Source organism: Mytilus trossulus, chromosome 13, assembly GCF_036588685.1.
Source record: "Mytilus trossulus isolate FHL-02 chromosome 13, PNRI_Mtr1.1.1.hap1, whole genome shotgun sequence".
Lineage (NCBI taxonomy): Eukaryota > Metazoa > Mollusca > Bivalvia > Mytilida > Mytilidae > Mytilus > Mytilus trossulus.
Genome location: NC_086385.1, coordinates 54,103,319 through 54,128,392, shown reverse-complemented (window position 1 = coordinate 54,128,392; position 25,074 = coordinate 54,103,319). Strand labels below are relative to the sequence as shown.

Below are 25,074 nucleotides of genomic sequence, written 5' to 3'. Positions count from 1 at the left end.
GTCATTGGGCATTCCTTTTCACACAGGATCGTATGTAACATTATGCACATAGGAAAAATAACAGACCACCGGCCCAATCTCTTTGACAATTGTATTTTCCTCTTTTAAACAAGACGAAACAAGTCTACAGATTATGTTTGCTAACATCCCGTTGGAAACAAAAACAATGTTTAGACCTAGTATTTCGTACATCCGGCCGTAATGGCGTTATCACATGTTAGTCACATGTTTCACGTATGACCGGAAATGATTAGAACTTAAGGACAAAAACAATTTTAATAAATAACTGGACTTCTGTTTCGTGTGAAATGTAACGCATAACAATAACGTCATTTTCTTACTTAATTATTACGAAGATCAATACAAGAATGTAAATCATCTCTGATTTACCTGTTTGAACATCTCGTGAGAGTTCATATTTGCATATTGTTTTTAAGAATTCTATTACAACAAAGCAGATTACATCATCTAAAATTTGCGTTACGAAATAGGACACAAAAGTCACGCCACTGTTCTTACTTCTGCTACATAAATACTTATAGTTCTCAGCATTTTCTTCTCACTATTCTTATTGGTCGATGTTTTTTGTTATTTGAAAGCAAAAGTTACAAATTTGCAGGTGACGATTATCTATAAATCAGTCAGCGTTATGCTCTTCGGAAGCAAAAAGTAACACGAGAAACGACACAAAAATACGGTTGTAGAATCTTTGAAATTCGTATATTTCAATTTTTTTTCTAGGGAAGAGTAGCATACACTTGTATGTTGATAAAAATAATGGCATCTTTAGATGTAGTTACAACTTTTCTTACAGTAATTCACATTATATCACTTTTCTATAGTTATAGGAAACGGAGCCCAATAGCAAATTATGGTCCATATCGATCTTTCTTTCGAATGACAAAAAAAAAATTTCTGTCTGGCGATCTTTCCAAAAATTGATTTCCAGGTAAATCTGTTAGCAAACGAACCGAAACTGTGATGCAATCAGGGAGTTTTATTGAAAAATTTTTACTGGTCCTTAGGACCACCAGCCGACAAAATCTACTGGTCCGACAAAAATTCTACAGGTCTTGGACCACTGGATCAGCACCAATTTCGACCCCTGTATTGAAGTCATAATTGTCTTAAATAAAAGGGAGACAAATCTTGAAATCTACAAATTTAGACCTCTATGAGTCAAAAGCAGATTTAAACTAATTTATCATGTTTAAGTCTGACAAATGACGCTAAAAGTTCTTGAAAAATGACATTAACAGTAAAAATTTGATTCAGATAAAACAAACCTTTTCTTAATGAAGATGAAAAACTCAACAACTTCGTTTAACGAATCAGACATTTATTCTTCCAACATCATGAACATGTAAAGTACTGTTTTCATACTTCTGACAAACCACTAAAAGGATATTTTGATGAATCACAATAAAATTTTAATCAATATGATGCTAAACAATAAGTTAGAAATTACTGTTCGACACCTGATTCGGATTCGTTTGTATGAAACTTTGAGTAAAATATATATTTATCAGTCTAGAATGAAATACATGAAATAGAAAGGAACGCAATACCAATTTCACTTTAAATAATTCCTTGATATGATAAAAAGGTTACTTGATGATAGCGTTACTTTGTTAACATTGAACATGACGTCATAACTTAAATAACGTCACAAGTAAAATCCCTAACAACAGAATCAAAATTGGAAACATTACAGTATTTTTTATTTTTTTTTAAACAAACATCATGAACATGTTACTTTACAAAAAAAATAATTCATACAGACTTCGTCCCCATTCACAGGTTATGCCTGCCTCATATTATAAAATTGAGAAAGGAAATGGTGAATGTGTCAAAGCGACAACCACCCAACCGTAGAGCAGACAACAGACAAAGGCCACCAATGGGTCTTCAATATAGTGAGATTTCCCGTCAACATTTCCTCCGACTTCAAACAAAAACAGACACGTTAAAATACAGTTTTATTCCAAATACCATTAAAGACTGGAACCTACTACCACCGGATATCTTCACCAAAATTCAGTCAACAGAAGAACCAGCTGAAACCTTTAGTGAAATTGTAAGGGGGCCCAACTTAAGTAAATTACTTGACGCACATGCGGTGTATTAATATCCTTGGATGTATCACCGTAAACCTATCAAGATCAAGATCAAGATCAAGATTTTCCTTTTGAATAAGTCTATTTAAAGGTTTTGTATGTTTCTGAGGAGAATACTGCCATTTTTGTGTCTTTATGAGGTTGTTGCTTATATTTTTGACATGCCTCCGCAAGGTAATTTGATATTTAGATTTGAATTGAGATATATATTTTGTTTTTGATCAACTTGCCAGCTTCATATTGTGTCTTCTAGTCAAAATGTGATCAAGTTTGGTTCTTTCACTTTCGAGGGGAAAAAAATCGCGTCAGTAAAGTGTTTTATATGGGGTGAAACGGAATTATAAATGAAGATCAGAATCAATTTAGCGCTTGAGAAAACAACTTCCGGTCAAAGTGAAAGAAGAAATTGTGCTTGTTGATATTTTTTCGAAAAGGTACTAAAGGTGGTGTTTTTTAGTAAATTCAGATACAGATACATTGCAAAAGAAAGAAAAATGTAAAAAAAAAATGAAAGATGCCAGTTGAGGTTCGGGTTCATTCGTGCCCAATACACTTTCGCACACTACACGTTAGCATGTTCGCACCCAAGGTCCATTTGCACTCTATACGTTTGTGTCCAATTTTAATTCAAATTCCAGTTGAATAATACACCTTATCGCTATTTATTCCATTCCGGATAAGTTCTAAAATTACACAACTTTTTCATCCAGTTGAAGCTAACTGGGACCCTGTTTAAACAATTCACCATGCATGATACTTTTTAATGAGACCTGTTTAAACTACCGTAAATACTTCAAACAGAATATTTTTTTATTTTAATTTCGAAAAAAGTGGATCATACTACATTGTATATCAAAGTTTCTTGATGATCACTTTCTAAAGTTTTTCCTCCCTCAGCTCACTGCTGATGACCTCCATTTTCGGCCCACATGACCTAAACAGGAAGTTGTATAAATGACTGTTTTTCCAGGAATAGACCACTTTCGAGTTCATCCGTCACCGGAAAAAACTCGTCAATTATACGCGCCTTTATCATCGTCATTTGTGCGTGTAGGGGCGTCGTCACTTCCTTCCAATGTTGAGGGAGTGGTTGGAAAACTATAATTCTATATTGTACGAATTATTCGGCAAATTGAATTCTCAAAATTGACAATCAACACTGCTGTCATTAGGGAAATGTCAGTAAGTACCTACAGAGCAACCATTATTTCTAGTTTATCCTGCACAAAGACGATCATTAAGACGCTTGATGAACGTAAATAGTGCAGGGATACAGGCGAGCCCCTCTATCTGGTAAATGACGTCATAAAGGCGTGTATAATTGACGAGTTTTTGCCGGTGACGGATGAACTCGAAAGTGGTCTATGGACTGAATAGCGATAAGGTGTATTGGAAAATCATGATTGTTGAATTGCTTTGGTGTAAGTAAAACATTCAAGATTTTAAATGAAAAACACAAAAGATATTTTTTCTTAACAGCTTGGTCCCTTTGATATCAAACAATAAAATATAGCAATACACTATTATAACCAAAACATGATAAAATTTATTCAACACACAAAAAAGTAGTCAGAATCTCACTTTATTTTTAAACAAGTCAATGAAACAAAGCTATAGCAATATTATACACTAACCAAAACATGATGAAGAGTTATTCGGCACAAAATAAAACGTTGACAGAATCCCACATTATTTAGAAAGGATTATTAATAAAAAAAATTAAAAATACACTATCCAAAACATGATCATGATGATTAAGCAGACCTGCCAACTATCCCGATTTTCGCGGAATCATCCCGATTTTTATCCCTCAACCCGAATTCAGATATTGGGGTCGTAAAATAAGTCAAAATCCCGATTTACAACAAATATACCCGAAAAAAATATTGTTTACCGATTTTGAAGTTTTTCTGATCAATTTTATAAAATCTATAATTTTACCTGGGGAAATATTATGACAAGTTAATGACCCTAAGCTAATCAACAGTCACAACAGGTGTCATAATTAGTGGTTGTAGGTAATCATATTACCTAATGGGTCGTAACAGTCCTCAAAATTAATTTGTATACGAGACAATATCTGAAAAAGTCTACTTTCCAGTAAGATGATCACATGCAGAAATTACTTTTAATGACAATTTAACTAGATGCCAATTTGACAAAGTGCCGATTAGACTTTTCCTACAGCATGTACAGGCTACATCAAAGGTTCCTATAAAGTGCGAAATGAAATAGAAATGAAAAGAAATGAAACAAAAGAGAAAAGAAACGAAACGAAAAGAAACCAAAAGAAACGAAAAGAAATGAAAAGAAATGAAATCAACATCAAACGAAACAAAACGAAATAGGAACCAATTTGCAACGAAAAGGAAAGAAACGAAACGAAATCAAATCTTTTTTTTTTTATCTATCTAATAACAAAACTTAAAAAAGATCATAAAATACTTAGACTGTCCCTTTGGTATCTTTCGTCCCTCTTTTAGACATATACAATATTGTTTTACTAGTGTATGTGTCTTATTGTCTTTATAAATATATATATTTTGAAATTATGTGCTTTTGATTTTAAAAATACTTCGTTGATTGAAATTATACTTATTTACTTTGATTAATACCGGCACTTCAAAACCTAATGTACTTATTCAGACCCAACCTCTTTGCTTCAAACATAAATCAATAAAATAAAACTGATCGATGCCAGTTTGATTTACGACCTTGCTTTTCAAATCACATTGAATTTCCATATTCCCACAGAAGGGTGTTGATCGCGTGGCAGTTTCTTGATATATGATAATATACATATATATATTCAGAACTCCAGACACATTTTTAATGTTAAAGAGAGCAGTAATATGCGAGACAAAAGTAAACTTGCCTTGAACATGTTGAATTCCGCCGTCATTCCCATTGCTTCAAAAAATTTATCAAATTTTCTTACTTGCAAAAACAATGAAAAAGCTGCACGAAGCTTGTTTATGTTCAAAATAGATTATCCTCATTTTTACCAATATTAAAATTAAATGTTCCTAACTGAATAATATACCTCAACTGCTAAATATTAATATAACAGTAGTTAGTATGATTACGAATGAGACAGCTATATCTAACACGGACCAAAAGGACATGGATGTGATCAGCCATGTCACCATACTGTCTTCAACAATGAGAAAAATGTGCACTATGTGTAGCTATTAGTAGTATATACATTTAGAAGACACATATAAAACAATGTAAAAATGTAAAAATCAGTTCAGTTCGACACGATAAAACAAAACAACCAACAAATAAATTTCATAAGGTATCGATCAAAACTTATGTAAATTACCTAAAGCTAGTTCAAAGAGAATAACAACTACAAAATACAGTTTTCAGATTTATACACGTCCAACAGATTATTCTACAGTCAGACAAACAGAGAAAACATGATTTTAATGCAAAAAAAAGTATTAGTATCGACAAAATTTAGAGGTTTCTGATTAGCATTATTATTTATTATTAGTTCTTAAGATTATGATGTCATTGAATTCCAAATTTATCGTGAGGACTCAGTGATACTGTTTGCCTTAAATTACTGGAAAATTAAGGCTTTTTCCCCTGAAGAAGAATCCCAATTTGAAAAAAAAATGGCTTAAAATTATTCCCAAAAAGACAGTTAACCTTTTCCCAAACAGTGCAGTCACAGTAGTAATTGTGCATGAATTTAAACTGAAAAACACTCTCTTAAACATTTTTCAGGCCTAAAACGACTACATGTGCTAATTTGAGGGTCTATTGTTTCATCACTGAAAATAAGGGGTCTTATTTCAAATGAGGGTTTGCCTCTTGAAAAGGGGGTCTGCAAATTGAAGTTCTTGTCAATTCATGGATTATTTTAAATTTCCCAATTTGATAAAAATGACACATATTTTCCCAATAAAAAAGGGTAGAGGTAGTTTTGAAAAAAACCAACAATATCACTGGGACTTTTATTACACTGCATTCTTCTATATCTTGATAAGATAACAAAAAGGAAGTTCATTTAAGTTTGAATGTTTTACAATGCCTGTTATACAGATGATGAAGGATATCTTCCAATTGTTCTTAATTTAATGTAACGTCGATGTACTGAATGAGGCTTAGCATCTATTGACAATATTGTGTAGTTGCATGAGCAAAACAAAGGATGTATAAATGTAGCTTTTGAAGCAAGGTCTACTACTCTTTGGAGTATCGTATATATTATCCCTGTGTCTGTTGTCTTCAGTCTAAAGTTTTGCATTTCCATGGCGATAAGTTTCTTTCGTGATTTATAAGTTCCAACGTTCTTTTATAATGTTGTTTTTCGTGAGGGTGGGGCACACTGACTGGCCTATCAGAATTAACGTTCTTACAGTTTTCATCCTGGCTGTTTCATGGTACACTGGAGCATACAAGTTTAAAACCGACTAAGACACAGACTATTTGACTTACTTTTTATTTGGGGGGGGGGGGGGTCTTTTCAAGTGGACCGGGATTTTTTTTTTCGAACGCTACGCTGGACAATTATGCTACTGATTGTTTTCATTGTTCCAGGTAGAAAATTTATTTGGGAAATATTTTTTTTGATAAAGTCAAATGGTCCGTGCCTAACCGTGTCTGTCTAGTATAATTTATAGAGTTCATAATCAAATATTATATATTGTGTTTAAGGTGTTTCTAAACCACAGCTGGTATAGATTACACTGAGTTTCACAGGTTTTTTTTCTCAATTTTAAAAAAAATTGTATCAAACTAGACAATAAATAATATTTATATATATATAATCGGCTTAATTACAATTAATATTCAATTTAATTTAAATTTTAGTCCTTTTCGTTTCGTTTTTTTCTTTTTGTTCACAGGTTCCTATTTCTTTTCGTTCCGTTTTAAGTTGATTTCGTTTTGTTTCTTTTCGTTTCGTTTCGTTTTGTTTCTTTTCGTTTCCATTTCGTTTCGCACTTTATAGGCACCCCTACATCAATGATTATGTGCTAAATGAAAAAAAAAATAATGCTAAACGGAAAGTAATCATCAACCAGTTGATGTTTGTCTGAATATAAAGAAGAAGAGAAGAAGAAGAAGTAAATTAGTCCGTTACAGTAGCAGATTTGACGAGTACCCGACCAGACTTTCATTCTCAAATTTCCACTCCTTAAAAACAATGACAAATGGCTTCAAGATTTGTTTGCAAGATAGCCATTTAGCACATTGGTTTCAATATAGAATTTCAATGTATAGCCTTATTTTTTGGGAGCATCTTAAGGCTTAAAAAAAGAGAAATACAAACTAACATATAAAAGTACACCTCAGGGGTGGGTTGGTTCTGGTGATTTGAACTCCATTGTTTTTGTCGAGCCTTCGACTTTAGTCGAAAAAGCGAGACTAAGCGATCCTACATTCCGTCGTCGTCGGCGACGGCGGTGTCCACAAATATTCACTCTGTGGTTAAAGTTTTTGAAAATTCAATAACTTTCTTAAACTATACTGGATTTCTACCAAACTTGAACAGAAGCTTGTTTATGATCATAAGATAGTATCCAGAAGTAAAGTTTGCAAAAATAAAATTCCATTTTTCTGTTTTTTACTTATAAATGGACTTAGTTTTTCTGTGGGGAAACATTACATTCACTCTGTGGTTAAAGTTTTTAAAAATTTAATAACTTTCTTTAACTATTCTGGGTTTGTACCAAACTAGGACAGAAGCTTGTTTATGATCATAAGATAGTATCCAGAAGTAAAGTTTGCAAAAATAGAATTCCATTTTTCTGTTTTTTACTTATAAATGGACTTAGTTTTTCTGTGGGGAAACATTACATTCACTCTGTGGTTAAAGTTTTTAAAATTTTAATTACTTTCTTAAACTATCATGGGTTTGTACCAAACTTGGACAGAAGCTTATTTATGATTATAAGATAGTATCCAGAAGTAAATTTTGTAAAAAAAAAAATCCATTATTTCCGTATTATACTTTTAAAAGGACTTAGGTTTTCTGCCAGGAAACAACACATTTACTCTCTGGTTAAATTTAACTTTCTTATACTATTTTAAATTTGTACCAAACTTGGACAGAAGCTTGTTTAAGATCAAAAGCTAGTATCTAGAAAGGAAATTTTGTTAATATTTTGTACCTGTGTATCTGTATTTTACTTATAAATGGACTTAGTTTTTCTTCCAGTTAACAGTTAACTCATACAGTCTACAGTTAAAGTCTTTAAAAAATTATTTGATTCATAAACTATCCAGAAATTTTTACCAAACTTGGACAGTAGCTTCTTACAAACAAAAGAAAGTATCAAGAGGAATATTTTTATTGATTGTTTTCCTCATTTTTGTTGAGCCTGAGAGTTACAGCAAAAGTAGGCGAGACACTGGGTTCCGCGGAACCCTTACAATTTTTTTTACAATCAATGCATTTGAAAGGTGAGTTAGACGTATATGTGTGTCCACACCAATGTAATTTTATGTTTGTTTGTTAACAGATAATGGGCAGTGTTGATGATACCCTCCTGGTGAGACATCTCCCGTCACAGCTCTTCAATGGAGACAAAGAAGAACTCCTAAGACATTTTGGGGCAGTTAGGGTCAAAGTGATGGGCGCTAGAGGTGCAATGGTGACTACTTTATATATACAAATATGTTTACTGTAAATTCTAAAATTACTGCAAGGTTTTTATTAATGTGAATAATACGACAACCTGAGAACACACATTCTAATACAGAATACACATGTAACATTGTTTCTTTGTAATTATTTTATTTTTTAAGATGAAACATGTGAAAATACATAATACAGTATTCGACACAAAGTATAAAAAGTTAATTAATACTTGTATGATCGATTAAATCATAATGGTATAAAAAGGTATAATAGGATATATGTATGGAGCTTATATCCTATTAATAATATTTATTAGTTAAAATATTTTCCTATGTATTTTTTTTATTCTAATAAACTCTAATAAAAATGAAACACTATAATGATTTGAAAGTTTCATTAAGACTTTGGACCTATGATTTCACACTCTAGTAAATAAAATAATTACTTTATTCAAAAAGGGTAAAATCGGTTAGTACAATACATGCAATACTCATCTCCCCTGGTGTCATCTGAATAACTCAAAATGTAACAATAATATAATATAAACATATATAGATATCGGAAGATGTGGTGTATGTGCCAATGAGACAACTCTCCATCCAAATAATAATTTTAAAAAAAGTAAACCAGTATAGGTCAATGTACAACCTTCAACACGGAGCCTTGGCTCACATCGAACAACAAGCTATAAAGGGCCCCAAAATAACTAGTGTAGAACCATTCAAATGGGAAAACCAACGGTCTAATCTATATAAAAAAAAAACGAGAAACACATATAAGTTACATAAACAAACAACAACTACTGTACTTCAGATTCCTGACTTAGGACAGGTGCAAACATTTGCAGCAGGATTCAACGTTTTAATGGTACCAAACCTTCTCCCTTTTTTTGAAACAATAGCATAACATTACAACATAGAAAAACACACTATAAAATATCAATTGGCAGGCTTAACTCAATAAAAAACCATCAACTAATACATGTACATGTAATACCTACATTCAAACAGTTGTTTATGCTACACAAATGGTGGAAAACATAAAGAATCGCTTCATTAACATATTTTGTTAATGATATAAATGTACAAGACAAATATATGGATTTTTTTTTAGAATATATGGATTTATCTAATAATTACGTTTTTTTCTTTTTTACAGAAACATACAGCATTTGTTACATTCTCAGACAGTATGCATGCCGCTAAGGTTTGTTTGTTTTTATGCCCCACCTACGAGAGCTTCCGTTCGTTTGTCCGTACGTTCGTCAGTCCGGCCGTTGGTCTGTCCGTCTATTCATTCGTCTGTACACTTCAGGTTAAAGTTTTTGGTCAAGGTATTTTTTGATGAAGTTGAAATCCAATCAACTTGAAACTTAGTACACATGTTCCCTTTGATAAGATCATTCTAATTTTTATGCCAAATTAGAGAATATATTCCAATTTCACGGTCCAGTAAACATAGAAAATGATAGTGCGAGTGGGGCATCCGTGTAGTGTGGACACATTCTTGTTACTTGATAAAATATAACATATGAAACAATATGTACAATTGTCAATGATTGTATATGGTGCATATGTGTTGTTTCAAATTAATTAAAACATAATCTTGAGTCTTAAAGAACTTTAAGGTGTAATACCACCATTGATATTCCCCTATTAGTCTTTGTTAAATTTGCACTTTTCAAAAAATTGTGCAGAATTTATCTTTGTTTCAAATAAATAAATACTTGGCATGAGTAAAGTTTTATCCTGTCCAGTTCTATAGAAAAAGTTTCACATCACATTTCATTGCATATAAGAAAATAACCATCATTGGAAGTTAACCAATCAAATTTCTCTCCTTATTCTATCTGTGTACAAGGTTTAGTCACCATGTAACCTCAAGATTACACAATTTTCTATAGAAATCACAAATAAAAAATAATGGTGTTTTGAAATACCCAAGACATATGTTTATGACACAGAAATAGTTTTACTGCAATAAAATGTAGGATTAATTACCTACAACGGTCAAATTCAAGGGAATATTTTTTAAGACCTACTTTCATATGCAACCGGATGTGACGTACCATGATTTGGTGGTATTACACCTTAATAAGATAGTAACTGTTGTTTGTCAAAAATCCATCATTTCCATAAATATAAAAAAAGAAGGTGTGGCATAATTGCTAAGGAGACAACTCTCCACAAAAGACCAAAATGACACAAAAATTAACAACTTGAACAATGAGCAAAACCCATACTGCATAGTCAGCTAAAAAAGGCCCCGAAATGATGAGGTAAAACAATTCAAATGGGAAAACTAATAGCCTTATTGATGTACAAAAAATGAACAAAAAACAAATATGTAACATATAAACAAATGACAACCACTGACGGTGACTGACCTGACTTGATACAGGCACATACATAAATAATATGGCGGGGTTAAACATGCTAGTATTTGTAAAAATAATTCAATCATGTGTTTTTTGCAGGCATTAAACAGGTTACATCAACTTGAGGTATTAGGATGTAAACTTGTGGCAGAGTTTGCTAAGAAATCTCACCAGAAACATTTCCCATCCATATCAGACAATCAAAGGTATGGAGAAAGATATATATGGATGTGTTTTGATAGATTATTAAGGAGGTACCCAACACTTTCACTAAAATTAATTAGGCTCGTTTAATTTTCATAAAGTTTTGTCAAAGTATTTACTTTGACCCCTTAACAAAAATTAAAAAAAATAAAAAATTGAGCCAACAGTTTCATCAGAAAAATTACACTGGTTAGGCCTAAATTATTATATTGTTTGTTTCCCCAATTCCGACCCTGCCAAACCAGGTGTGGATAGGTAGGTAGGTAGGGAAATAATTTTATTTTTTCCAAAAGCTGAAAGTAGGTCCGTCGATCTGGCAAGCCTGCCAAATGGAAATGAATAAAATAATATTTATCTTAGTTTTGACATTAAAATTTTATGAGTCGGAGCATTTTTGCAGGGTCGGTCGGGATTGGGGAAACAAACAATATTTTATTTTAGGCATTATATAGCAGTTTGACAAACACCAATTTTGATCATTGAGAAGCATAATATTCCTATTACAACACAACGTAATTAAAATGTTAAGCTGATTTTACAGAGTTAGCTCCCTGCAGTGTTAGGTACAACCTTAAGTGCACATATACTTCATGAAATTAGTGTAGCAGAGAGGTATTAAGTTTTGCATTTGCCCGTACCTCTAAATATTCTAAAATTGTTTTCCTTTATCTAAGGGACGACATCAAAAGGTCAATGTAGGATTAAAAAATAAATTCACATAGTTTTTTCACAGACCCCCCCCCCCCCCCCTCTTAACTTAACTTGGGAAAAATTAATTTGTAAAATCGATTTTAAATTAACACAACTTGCAGCAATGTTAACCCTCCACCCTGAAACTATTTGATTTAAGTTTTTACCTACATTTAAAATTGTGGAATAAATAAAATTGAGACTGAAAATGGGGAATGTGTCAAAGAGACAACAACCTGACCATAGAAAAAACAACAGCAGAAGTTCACCAACAGGGGAATAGAGGCTGATTGTAACAAAGCAATATTAAAACACATAAATTGATGAAAAACTGATATTATCTGTTTAAAATGTATTATGAAATCGGAATTAAGACTGTATACAATACTGTTTGTCATTTTTGACAGGAAATGTGACATGGGTGTAAAATGTTTTTTGGTCAACTAGTGCAAATTTTTGGTCAGTCATGGTACATGTACAATGTAGGTCCTTGAATTTGAAACAGGTGCCCTGTAATAATTTTATTGCTTTATTAGGGGAAGAAAGGTCACAGAAGAGAAACAGGACAAGAGAACAGAAGATAAAACACAGAATCTGCCATCATCTGATACAGTGTATAAAAAATGGGGGTAAGTTCATAACAAATTAACCAAGATATCTTTTCAAGTACCGTAAAAGTTCATGTATAATGCGCATTTATAAATAATCACAACTTTCAATTTGTAAAGGTGAACAACATTATGGAATTAACATTTTTTTTCATTTCTTACTTGTAGTTTTGTATAATCGCACTCCTGTGTGGCAATGTACATTTGAAAGGAAAATAAACTTGGTTATTCATTAGGTGATTTGATAATTGTAATATTGGAGAAGGAAGATATCATTAGCTCACCTTTCCTAAAAAGAAATGTGAGCTATTCTCATCACTTGGCGTCTGTCGGGGAGGGGGGGGGGGGAGGGGGGGGGGGAAATGTTCATTAGGTCTAGATCTATCAGCCCTGGAATTTTCAGATGTATCAAACCAAGGATCCGGAAACTTTTTCACCTAATTTCGGTCATTTTCATACAACTTAAAAGTTGGTGCCCCTTTTCAAAAAATGATTGTCAAAATCACATTACTGCATGAGACTCATTATGAGTATGCTCATACTCGATCGTCATGTTTGTAGCATCAACAAACTTGTTTCACTGTTGCATCGCATTTACTTCATGATTTGTCCTACCTTTTTCCAAAAATCGTTTAAGAGCAATTAAGGGAAGGCAACAGTTTATAAATAAAATGATTTTAATGACTCAAAATGATAATATTCTCAGTTTTTACTTACGTTTCCTTTGATTCTGAGGTCAAAATTCAAACCGGATGTACTGCGTCAATACTAAAACGAACAATTCCCGACTCATTTCCGGGATTAGTTTTGTTTATCCAAATCACAGGAAATCATCGGCTTTTTAATATTTTACCTTTAATAGTGATATTAATTAAAATAGTTGCACTAGCTTTATTTAGGATGAAATTATTTTATATTTACAATTAATTGTCTAAATCTGTGGAAGAGAATTTCAAACATGCGTGTTACATAATAAACAAAGCATGTGTGTTCGAAGTAAAAAAAAAAAAAAATTTCAAGTTTTAATTTAATTTTAAATCATAATTGACAATTGTCTGACCTGTTGAGTAATTAAAAAATGAAGCCAGTTGGTATGGAATTTTTATTTCTTTATAATAATAGTTTGGAGCTTGTGATTAATTGCCAGGTGTGAATTAAAAACACAGGTAAAGAGATTAGCAATCATTAGCCAATAGCTCCCCAGGGCATTAATATAGTTATTAGGAGGGCCCTCAGGATTATAACACTTTAATGAAGTGGCAGTTTAATTACAGGAAGTCGATAACAAAACAAAAATATGTTCAAAATAGCGATTTTGAAAGTCGATCTCAACGAAATGACCGAAATTATTACGGTTGAAAAATAAAATTTGACCTAAATCCCAATTAAAAGTTTAGGACATTATAGTTTCAGTTTAGGACATGACTGGCAAATATGACCGTTTCCGGACCCTTGAATCAAACAACCCATTGTTGGGTTGCTGCCACTTAATTGGTAATTTTAAGGAAATTTTGCAGTTTTGGGTCATTATCTTGAATATTATTATAGATAAAGATATACTGTAAACAGCAAAAATGATCAGCAAAGTAAGATCTACAAATAAGTAACTATGACCAAAATTGCCAATTGACCCCTTAAGGGGTTATTGTCATTTAATGACAATTTTTCACAATTTGTTCATCATATTTGCTAACTTTAAAAAATCTTCTCCTCTAAAACTACTCAACCAAATTCAACTAAACTTCAACTGAATGATCAGTAGGGTGTATAAAATAAAGCTTGTGTTTTATTTTCTATTTCGTCAAAAAACATGGCCGTCATGGCTAAAAATAGAACACAGGGTAAAATGCAGTTTTTGGCTTATATCTCAAAAACTCCAGCATTTAGAGCAAAAAAGACAAGAAGTTAAAGTATTTATTAGGTCAAGGTCTACCTGTCCTGAAATTTTCAGCCGAATTGGGTAACTGGTTTTTGGAAAGATTAGAACTTGTTCTAAATCTTTACTTAGGCACCACCCTCCCTAACAACAGGACAGGTTAGCTGCTGTTACTTAATGTATTCACACTAAAATATAGTTCCCTATAGTTCTCATGTATGTGCACATAATACACAAATAAACTGAAAAAACTGGGTATATTATTGGAGCAGTTCATTCAAGAATGTATGTCATTAAGGTGTATTGATGTGCAGGCTTTTTTAAAAACATTTGGTTAGGTAAGTGGTATTGATTCAACTAGTATGATTGACACCTGTCATTATCACTAAACAATCAGAGACAAGGTGGACCTTTAATTACAATGCCCCACCTCCTAAACTGCCAATCAAATTGACCACATTACCTATCAACCTCAGTGTTACATAATTACAGACCACTACAATATGCATCTAATTCTTAATACACAAGTATTTGACCTCATAATTGATTACACAAATGTGTGTATTGTTTGTTTGATATTTATAAGGATGATAGATTTATTTATTGCCAATTACTTTTGATCTACATTACATAAAGTAATTCTGTAAATATCTGAAAGATAAATGATTAATGGATTAACATGATCTAAAAAAAAAATGAAATATGAATATAAATATGAATATATAAAAGGTATTTAAGTATGGCCTATAATTTACTTGATAAATTTCCAATAATCATCTGTGATTAATTAACAATTTAGATTAGTTCACTTTTTTATCAGGAATTGGCTTGAAACAGTTAAAATTTATAAATTTTTAATTATAACAAACCATTGTTTATTAGTTTATTTCCCTCAATCATGTCAATCATTTTGTCTATTTTAGTCATTTGAATTTTCATTTGAAGTAAATATATATTTTTGCAATCAAGAAAGAATCCACATTTCAATAAAATTAGTTTTTTAATTAGTTTACGTTGAAAAATAAAATTGGTTGAAAAATACATCAAAATTTGATCAAAAAGCACTCTAAAACTTTAATTTTCAATGCCATATAACCTCTGTTTCAACTTACAAAATGCCCCAAAACAACATTTTTAGACTATTTTTATTGGCACGTTAAAGCTTTTAGCTGATGGTCTAAATTTTAGTCTTACAAGGATATTTGGTAACATTTACTAGAAGAATTTTTGCAATTTTTTTGTTTTTTTGAAGCATGTTTAGAACCGGCAACATAATTTCGATTAGATTATAAACTGCTGTTTAAATAAAATTGTGCATATTAAGAGACCCATATTATTTGATTTGAGCTCATTTATCCTCATACTGGAAAAGCTAGTTTCCTTCTAAAGGCCTGCTGTAAATACAATTTTCAGCAATAGTGCTTTCTTTATAATTGTTCATTTTCCCCCACCGTACCTTAATATGAAATAATTCAAACTTCTGTTCTAATCTTTCCATGAGTGATATCCATCACTTTGATTCAGGTATGATTTCAAAGAAATTTTGCAGTTTTTGGTTATTACCTTGAATATTATTATAGATACAGAAAAACTGTTAATAGCAAAAATGTTAAGCAAAGTAAGATCTACAAAATTGTCAATTGACCCCTTAAGGAGTTATTGCCCTTTAAAGACTTTTTTCACAATTTGTTCATCATGTTGACTTACTTTAAAAAATCTTCTCCTTTGAAACTGCTGTATCAATTTCAGCCAAACTTACGCTAAATGAGTTTTAGAGTATCAAGTATAAATTTTATATTTTATTTCCTTGCATGTCAAGAAACATAGCTCCTGTGGCTAAAATAGAACATAGGAGAAAATGATTTTTTTTTGCTTTTGAAGAAAAAAGGACCATTCAAAGAATATTTAAATAAATTGATAAGCCAAAATAATCATTGATGAGAGATTTAACCAAAAAATTAAGGTGAGCGATTCAGGCTCTTGAGAGCCTCTTGTTTTATGTTCAACTAGATATAAGAATTCAGATTTTTTTGCAGGGTAAATTATCCAAAGAACCCCAAACTGTGTTACTTGTATCCACCACCTACAGTCAGTATCATAACAAATATAGCCAATGCTCTAGCCTCATGTCCGAGGTTCTATGTGCAGGTACGTTGACATTGAACTTAGATTATCGAAACTTGCCTTGATTTTTGTCCTGGGAGGACATCCAACAGTTACTGGGTGCATGGACGATAAGTTGTATTGTTCATAATCAAAAAACTTAATAAGCCTCCTGTCATAACATTAAATATTTTTGGAATTTAAAAATATGAAATGTAATGTTAGGTGAATAATTTAGCCATTTGATAATTTAAATGCATTTAACTTTGTGTAGGTGTAAAATTTGTACATTAAAGATGAGTTAACCCTTCACATCACTTTAGGATGTTTTTTTTTTCAAATTTAAAAGTTCACAAAATAAGAGAAAATGTCTTAGTTTATACAGTAAATGTGCTGTATACCTTATAGCGGGTTATTTTTGACGGTGTAAAATTTCGCGATTTTCATTTCATAAGGTATACAAAATATTTTGGTGGATTGAAAACTTTTATCACTACCATTGCATGTACACTTTTAAATTGGCAGAATTTATTTTGGAGGTTTTGTTTTATCAGCGTAAATAAGCTAAAGTTTACACATGCAAAAATAACCTGTTATACAGTATCACCCAAGTGATAGTTCTATATATATTGAGACAAAATAAAGTTACTATTTTGATTTCAGGTATTGCATTTAATGAATAAGATGAATTTACCAGCTCCATTTGGTGCAGTTACTCCTACCCCTCCTATCGTAAGTATAAATTATCTGTGTGGCACCCTTAAAATGGACTCCTACCCCTCCTATCGTAAGTATAAATTATCTGTGTGGCACCCTTAAAATGGTCTATGATAATTACAAAATATTGCTTTTGTAGAATAGTATTGTTGATATCAAATTCCTAGGTAAAAAAGTAAGAGTAAGTTTTTTTAAAGGATCAATAAGTTTACCAGAATCATTCCTAAATTTCTATGGTACGGTAAACAACATCTCTGTAAAAATGTGGATGTGCTATCCTGTTTGAAATAAGTTTTAGGTACAACTGTTCTTCAAAACCATATATTTTGAAGAATTGAAAGTTTTAAGTTATTTGTGGTAACAAAATCCCTGATTTACCGGTAATTCATAAATTATGTTGGTGAAAATCTAAAATGTTTGCACACATTGTATTTTATTTTACAGCCATTAAAAGAATCAGCTGTGATACGTGAACCTGACAATACAAAGACAGAGGCAATGGATGTCTCTAGTACAGAGGAATCAGAAATAGAAAGTGAGGGAGAATCTCTAAAGTAAGTTATACTAATGTGAGGGAGAATCGCAGTAGTAAGTTTTACAAAGTGAAGATTGACAAAAGATAGTGTAGTGAAAAGTTTAGGAGAATTTCTTCAATTGTAACTTTTACAAGTATGAGGGAGAATCAGTATCTCAAAAGTAAATTTTACACAATGTGAGGGAGAATCTCATAAGTTAAGTTTGCAAAATGTAAGAGAGATTTTAAATAAGCTCTCCTGGAAAGTGATGTACGATAATTTTCAGTAATGTAGTCATGAAAATAGTTTAAATTGTTTACAAAATACACAAAACTGTAACCATGATCTTCGAATTCACTAAAAGTATGGTCTGGATAGTGTTAGGGGGAATTCAAAAGTTAAGTTTGCAAAATGTAAGAGAGATTTTAAATAAGCTCTGGAAAGTGATGTACGGTTATTTTCAGTAATGTAGTCATGAAAATAGTTTAAATTGTTTACAAAATACACAAAACTGTAACCATTATCTTCAAATTCACTAAAAGTATGGTCTGGATAGTGTTAGGAGGAATTCGAAAGTTAAGTTTGCAAAATGTAAGAGAGATTTTAAATAAGCTTTCCTGGAAAGCGTTGTACGGTAATTTTCAGTAATGTAGTCATGAAAATAGTTTAAATTGTTTACAAAATACACAAAACTGTAACCATGATCTTCAAATTCACTAAAAGTATTTCTTGCAAACTTTAGTATTTTGCAAAATAATTGATTAATTTTGTTTTAGAAAAAGCACAGATCAGCCCTCATTAAAAAGACAGATAAGAAAAAAGCCAAAACTATCTAGCAAGCGTCCAAGATTTCTAGAAAATTTAGAGATACCTGTTCAATCAAATGTTCCTGTCATGATGCCAAGTAAAGTCTTTGAAAATGTACAAGAACAACTTCAAGCCAAGAAAATACAAATGAAAATACCAGAAGCCATTGTTCATGAGCAACCACCACAAGAAACAACAAATCCAGGTAAGAAAAGTACCAGAAACTATCAAATATAGAGGGTTCAACAGATCAAAATAACTTACCAGAAACTATCAAATATTGAATACTAAACTAGAGGGTTCAATAGGTCAAAAAAAACTTCAAGAAAAAACAAAAAATATTGGCATCAAACTTATCTTTCAAAAGCAGGTCTATGTTACATCTCAATATGAATTAATAAGACAACATCGAGTCCTTATACAATATTTATATATTGCAAACATGCAACCAACTTTTCACATAGAGCAACAACCTTAAACTGACTAGAAAATACATTAACTCTGTCTATATCTTTGAATGTTAAACATGTTAGAATAACCAGAAACTTTTTTGTCTGCCTCTTTCAATGAAGGCTAGCCATCATGGTATAGTCATCATGGTATAGCCATCATGGTATAGCCATTTGTGTTGAAATTAGTGATAAACACCAACAATCAATAAACAACACTTTAATTTACCAAAAAAACTAATATTTACAATGAAAATAAAGATTAGGTTTCTTGTACAGAAGAGACATATAATTTTTTTCTCATAATAAAATTGAGAAAGAAAATGGGGAATGTGTCAAAGCGACAACAACCCGACCGTAGAGCAGACAACAGCCAAATGCCACCAATGGGTCATCAATGTAGCGAAAAACACCCATATCCGTAGGTGTCATTCAGCTGGCCCCTTAAAAAATAGATATACTAGTACAGTGATAATGAATTTATAGGTGTTTGAGGGAAATAGTGTGTAAAGCATTTTTGTAAACACTATGTTTTTACTTCATGTTCTTTAAACTTGATTATGTTTCTCATTTGTACATCCACATACCAATCTTCCAATTAATTTAAATGAAAGTGATTTTCAAGTTGTTATCTTTTTATACAGAACCTGGTTTTCTATCAGATGTACTATCATCATTAAACAGAGCAGAAGAAATCCATGCTGAGGGGGGATTTGGCAAAATAGAACCGGTTAAAAAGGTAATCATAGGTTTAATATTTGACAATGGGATAAAATATTCACACTTATATATTAAAAAATAGATATTTTAATGGATGCTTTTTAAGTAAGAATTTTTGTCACCATATTCAAGATCAATGTGCACGAAGTCCTTCATAAATCACCAAATTCAACTTGTAAAACTGATGACTAAACTTTATACAAAGTACTTTTCTGAACTTTAGTTGTTAAATTCATTTCTACAACTTAGTTAGGATCTCTTATTAGACTTGTGTGTATCAACTTTATTATACAAATAAGAAAACCAACCATTTACCCATCCAAAATGGTATTCAAGGGAAATAACTCATAACTTAGATTACATCACTTTAAAACCTATCTACCAAGACTGCATGTATTTTATAATTGTGACTATAAGGAAGTGAAGTATAGAAAGAAAAGTAATGTGTCAAATATTGAACTTTAGTTTTTACTGTTTTTACAAAAATCAGGCCTTTGGTTTCATACTATTTTGAATTGTTTAACTTTTGTTATCTTGGAACTTTTTTTTGCCAATTATATGGGTATGGATTTTACCAATTGATGAAGACATTGTCGGTGACTGTACATTGTTCCCATTTTGTTTATAGTTGAATGCTGAACAAGATCTCAAATCTAAAATATTGAATTTCAACAGACAATAAAAAAAATATTCAATAAATTTTGTTTGTCAATACCATATTTCAGGCATCAGAGAATATTGAAATAAAGGACACTAATTTACCGTACACAGTAGACTCAAGCAAGTTCTTATCAATAGAAGAAATAAAGAAAGGAAGAATATCACAAAGTGGTTTGTACATTTATATGGTGAATAAGTTACTTGCATGAATATACACCAAGGAGACAGATACCAAACAACAAAAATAACCAAAAAATATCTGTTTAAAGATACAGGAAGATGTGGTGTGGATGCCAATGAGACAACTCTTCATCCAAATAACAATTTTTAAAAAAACACATTATAGGTCAATGTACGGCCTTCAACACGGAGCCTTGGCTCACACTGAACAACAAGCTATAAAGGGCCCCAAAATTACTAGTGCAAAACCATTCAAACGGGAATACCAACGGTCTAATCTATATATAAAAAAAAACAAGAAATGAGAAACACGTATAAATTACATAAACAAACAACAACTACTGTACAGCAGATTCCTGACTTAAGACAGGTGCAACATTTGCAGCGGGATTAAACGTTTTAATGGTACCAAACCTTTTCCCTTTTTCCATTCATTCTTTGTCAGATTATATTTTTTGACTAAGGAAGTATACATGCTCCATGAATTTGTGATCAGATTGACTTGAAACTTAGTACCAATGTTTATCATGAAAGTCCAAGATTATTCCTGCATGAATACGGGAGTTGTCCAGGAGACAGTATCCCAACAACAACCAAAAAAATATATATGTGTTAGTCGATTCATCCTGTATCAGATTAAATTTTGACTAAGATACCATGAATTAGTCTTTTCATTGATTTTAAACTTAGTACAAATGTTTATCATAAAAGTCATAAGTTATGCATCATATTAAAGTTGTATATAACCATATGCATGCAGTTGTTATCTCATTAACATTAAATAATGCAAAGTTCATTTTGATGTTGAATTTTCAAATATATTCCAGATTACAGTTCATGGTTATTAAATAGCTTATATTTTGATACAATTTTATATTCCAGAATGGAAGAATTATTCTGTGTTCAGGAAATATGAAGCAGGTGACAGAACGAAAAGATTATATCTGAAAAATCTAAATAAACACACCAGTGAACAGGTAAAACATGAAACAAAACACAAGGAGTAAAAACTTATGCTGGAAACACTAATTTAGCATTTAGATAGGTTGAATTCTTGGTCTAAGTACAATAATTATAGTATAACTAATCGGCGTATTTGAATATAAAAAATAAGACAACGCATGACCGAACGACGCATGGATTATGCGCACGAGTTTAATCCATAGCGGCGTTCGGTCAAAAGTTGTCTTATTTTTGATATTCAAATACGATGATTAGTTATACTTTTTATTACATTGGCTATTTATGGCTTTTTTTTATGAAATTAATGCAGAAAATGTAAGGAACTATATTATATTCCTACGCATTCACAATTTGTTTTGATCCGACGTTATCGACGTCTTGACAACGCCTATTGTTGTATGACGTCAGAGAGTGAAATAACCACGTTTATTTAACATGTGAAATTATCGGTTTTTATTCAACTGGGAAATCAATGTAATTTATTGCAACCAATGTAATAAAAGTTTTTAAACCGACAGTGTGAGGGCTGTATATCAAATTCTCTAAGAAAATGCACTTATGAAATTGTAAAGAATCTGAGTAAAAACACTACCAGTTAATTAAAAGCAGCTCATTTGTAGAATTAAAAATAATAGTTGTACACAGAGATGATTTGCTAGTGTCAGACAAAATAACAACCATGTGAACAACTATAAAATACTTACATGAATAAGGTTTTTGTTACTTTTGTGAAGCTATTAAAACATGAAACAACCACACATACCACATTTTTATGCAAACACTTATATTCATATTTCACCAATACTATGTACATTGTATGAAAAAAAAATCATGTTTTAATATAATTTTGTGTCCAGACTAATTTTTTTATACAAGTTATGAATGGGCTAAGCATCACAGAAACATGTTTATCTGTGAAACATTTAAAATGTGGTAAAATATCTATATTTTTCAGGATTTGGTTGATATATTTGGAAATTATATAGACTGGAATTCAGAGACGGAGAAATCCATGTAAGTATGTTTCTAGTTAGAATTCCATTTTTAACATGAAATGCTTTTCAAACCCAATGAATTTGAAAGCCAAGAATGTTTAAGTACTTTATAATTTTTGGAGCTTTATGACAAAGATGCATCAATAAAAGAAAACTTAAATTAAATTTTTTCTTCATAAAATTCTTACTTACAGGATGACCTCATAGGTACTATAATTTCACTACAGCCTCCCATGAAAGGAGGTTTAAAATTAAGCGTGCAAGTCTGTCGAGGAACCAAGCAGTGGTGAAAACATGACAATCAAAAAACCTGCTCAAGTTTACATTAATTTAGGTACAAAATGTGTAACAATGTATAATGAAACACCACAAATAAGATTTTTGGATAAAGATTGGATAAATGCAATCAACACTCTTTGTAACTGACTTGATATCTAAATCTTCCAAGGCTTATTACTCCTTTCCCATCACTTGGCGTCCGTCGTCGTTAACTTTTACAAAAATCTTCTTCCCCGAAACTACCAAAATCTAACTGGGGTTAAATTGTTCATCAGGTCAAGATATATCTGCCCTGAAATTTTCAGATATATCGGACAACCCGTTGTTGGGTTGCTGCCCCTGAATTGGTAATTTTATGGAAATTTTACTGTTTTAGGTTATTATCTTGAATATTATTATAGATCGATTTAAACTGTAAACAGCAATAATGCAGGGCTTCCAAAATTTTTCTGAGCCAGCCGGACATTTCATATCTGATCCGAATTTTAATCCCTAAGACAAAATCACAAAAGGCAATTATGGTTATCAGATGGCCATCCCATTGACATTAAATTAAAACCGATATTAAACTTTACTTTGATATGAATTTGATGTTCTGACATAAAATGTTAAAATTGACATTGCATCATTCAAAGTGTGCACATCAACGTGCTCATATCTGCATTAGACTCTTTATTTGTGCAAAATGAAGTTGTCCAGAACTTTTTTTTGTTTTTAAAGTCAAATTTTTCAAAACCGGATGTTGACTTGACAATGGTAAAATATGGACCATAAACGGATACGTAAAATCTGTGTACGTTATCATAGAACTACTGAGCGAAGAAGCTCTTTCCATGTTATTTCTTCAACAAAACACTTGAAATGATCATTAGATACAGGCATTAATGATAGTTTTAGCATTTTTGAAGAAATGTAGGATGCATAATTGAATTTCCCACCTGTGCACATGCGCACACGTGTTCTTGTTCATACAACGTAGTTCTGACGATTTTTCATTTAAAACCTTTTTAAATGATTTATCAAATCATGTTTATAAATGTATTTATTATATATTTTAAATCAATTAGATACAAGCTGCTGAAATGTACGAAAATAATTGGAAATGGACCGATTAATTTATACAATGTCCGGTACTGAAAATAGTTTACCTGTCACCTGAACAGGTAGTTTTCAGCTGTCCAACAACTAATTAGCCATGATTAAAATTAGAAAGTACTAAAGTAGGGGTTGTTTTGATAGTACTTAATCATCATGTCACTTTTATGACTGGAAATGTATGGCTGTTAAAGGCAAAATGTTGGGTCAAAAAGATCGTGAATTTATATGTTAAAATGACCGAAAAAGCCTTTGAAACTAAAAAAAGTATATGACCGTTTCATGCTTTGCCCAGCCGGTCTTTTACCGGACATTATACAAATGACCGGAATATATGACCGTTTTGGAAGCCTTGCAATAATGTTCAGCAAAGTAAGATTTACAAATAAGTCAACATGATCGAAATGGTCAGTTGACCCCTTTAGGAGTTATTGCCCTTTATAGTCAATTTTTAACAATTTTCATAAAATTTGTAAATTTTTACTAACATTATCCACTGAAACTACTGGGCCAAGTTCATTATAGATAGAGATAATTGTAAGCAGCAAGAATGTTCAGTAAATTAAGATGTGCAAACACATCACCATCACCAAAACACAATTTTGTCATGAATCTATCTGCTTCTCTTGTTTAATATTCACATATACCAAGATGACCGACACAGGCTCTTTAGAGCCTCTAGTTTGATATAAGAGTTAGAAGGAAGGATGAGACAACAATTTATTTATATCATATTATTTTTTAGGTTTGATATCAGAGTTATGGAGGAGGGAAGAATGAAGGGACAAGGATTTATCCGTTGTATTTTTTTTAGGTTTGATATACGAGTAATGAAGGAGGGAAGAATGAAGGGACAAGGATTTATCTGTTACTTGTAATTTTATTATAGGTTTGATATTAGAGTTATGAAGGAGGGAAGAATGAAGGGACAAGGATTTATCTGTTACTTGTAATTTTATTATAGGTTTGATATACGAGTTATGAAGGAAGGAAGAATGAAAGGACAAGGATTTATCTGTTACTTGTAATTTTATTATAGGTTTGAAATTAGAGTTATGAAGGAAGGAAGAATGAAGGGACAAGGATTTATCTATTATTTGTATTTTTAGGTTTGATATTAGAGT

At 31.5% G+C, this 25,074-nt stretch overlaps 2 protein-coding genes across 4 annotated transcripts in view; one reads left to right on the top strand and one right to left on the bottom strand.

Annotated features, from left to right (window-relative positions):
* LOC134694043 (integrator complex subunit 9-like) overlaps nt 1–2,410 on the bottom strand; it is a 39,690-nt gene extending 37,280 nt beyond the window's left edge. The window contains exon 1 of the mRNA XM_063555040.1: nt 2,348–2,410. Coding sequence (XP_063411110.1) covers nt 2,348–2,356 — 9 coding nt within the window. The 5' untranslated portion in view covers nt 2,357–2,410. The remainder of the gene's footprint in view (nt 1–2,347) is intronic.
* Nucleotides 2,411–3,490: 1,080 nt separating this feature from the next.
* LOC134695467 (RNA-binding region-containing protein 3-like) overlaps nt 3,491–25,074 on the top strand; it is a 29,366-nt gene continuing 7,782 nt past the window's right edge. Inside the window, exons 1-14 of one of the 3 annotated variants that reach the window (XM_063556737.1) lie at nt 3,492–3,538; nt 8,594–8,725; nt 9,871–9,918; nt 11,189–11,295; nt 12,520–12,612; nt 16,504–16,615; nt 17,234–17,302; nt 17,732–17,841; nt 18,579–18,814; nt 19,703–19,797; nt 20,504–20,609; nt 21,501–21,595; nt 22,537–22,595; nt 24,915–24,993. In XM_063556737.1, coding sequence (XP_063412807.1) covers nt 8,597–8,725; nt 9,871–9,918; nt 11,189–11,295; nt 12,520–12,612; nt 16,504–16,615; nt 17,234–17,302; nt 17,732–17,841; nt 18,579–18,814; nt 19,703–19,797; nt 20,504–20,609; nt 21,501–21,595; nt 22,537–22,595; nt 24,915–24,978 — 1,323 coding nt within the window. In that variant the 5' untranslated portion in view covers nt 3,492–3,538; nt 8,594–8,596 and the 3' untranslated portion in view covers nt 24,979–24,993. Of the gene's footprint in view, nt 3,539–8,593; nt 8,726–9,870; nt 9,919–11,188; nt 11,296–12,519; nt 12,613–16,503; nt 16,616–17,233; nt 17,303–17,731; nt 17,842–18,578; nt 18,815–19,702; nt 19,798–20,503; nt 20,610–21,500; nt 21,596–22,536; nt 22,596–24,914; nt 24,994–25,074 lie in introns of those variants that run through there. The other 2 variants (XM_063556736.1, XM_063556735.1) reach the window with 2 other exon arrangements.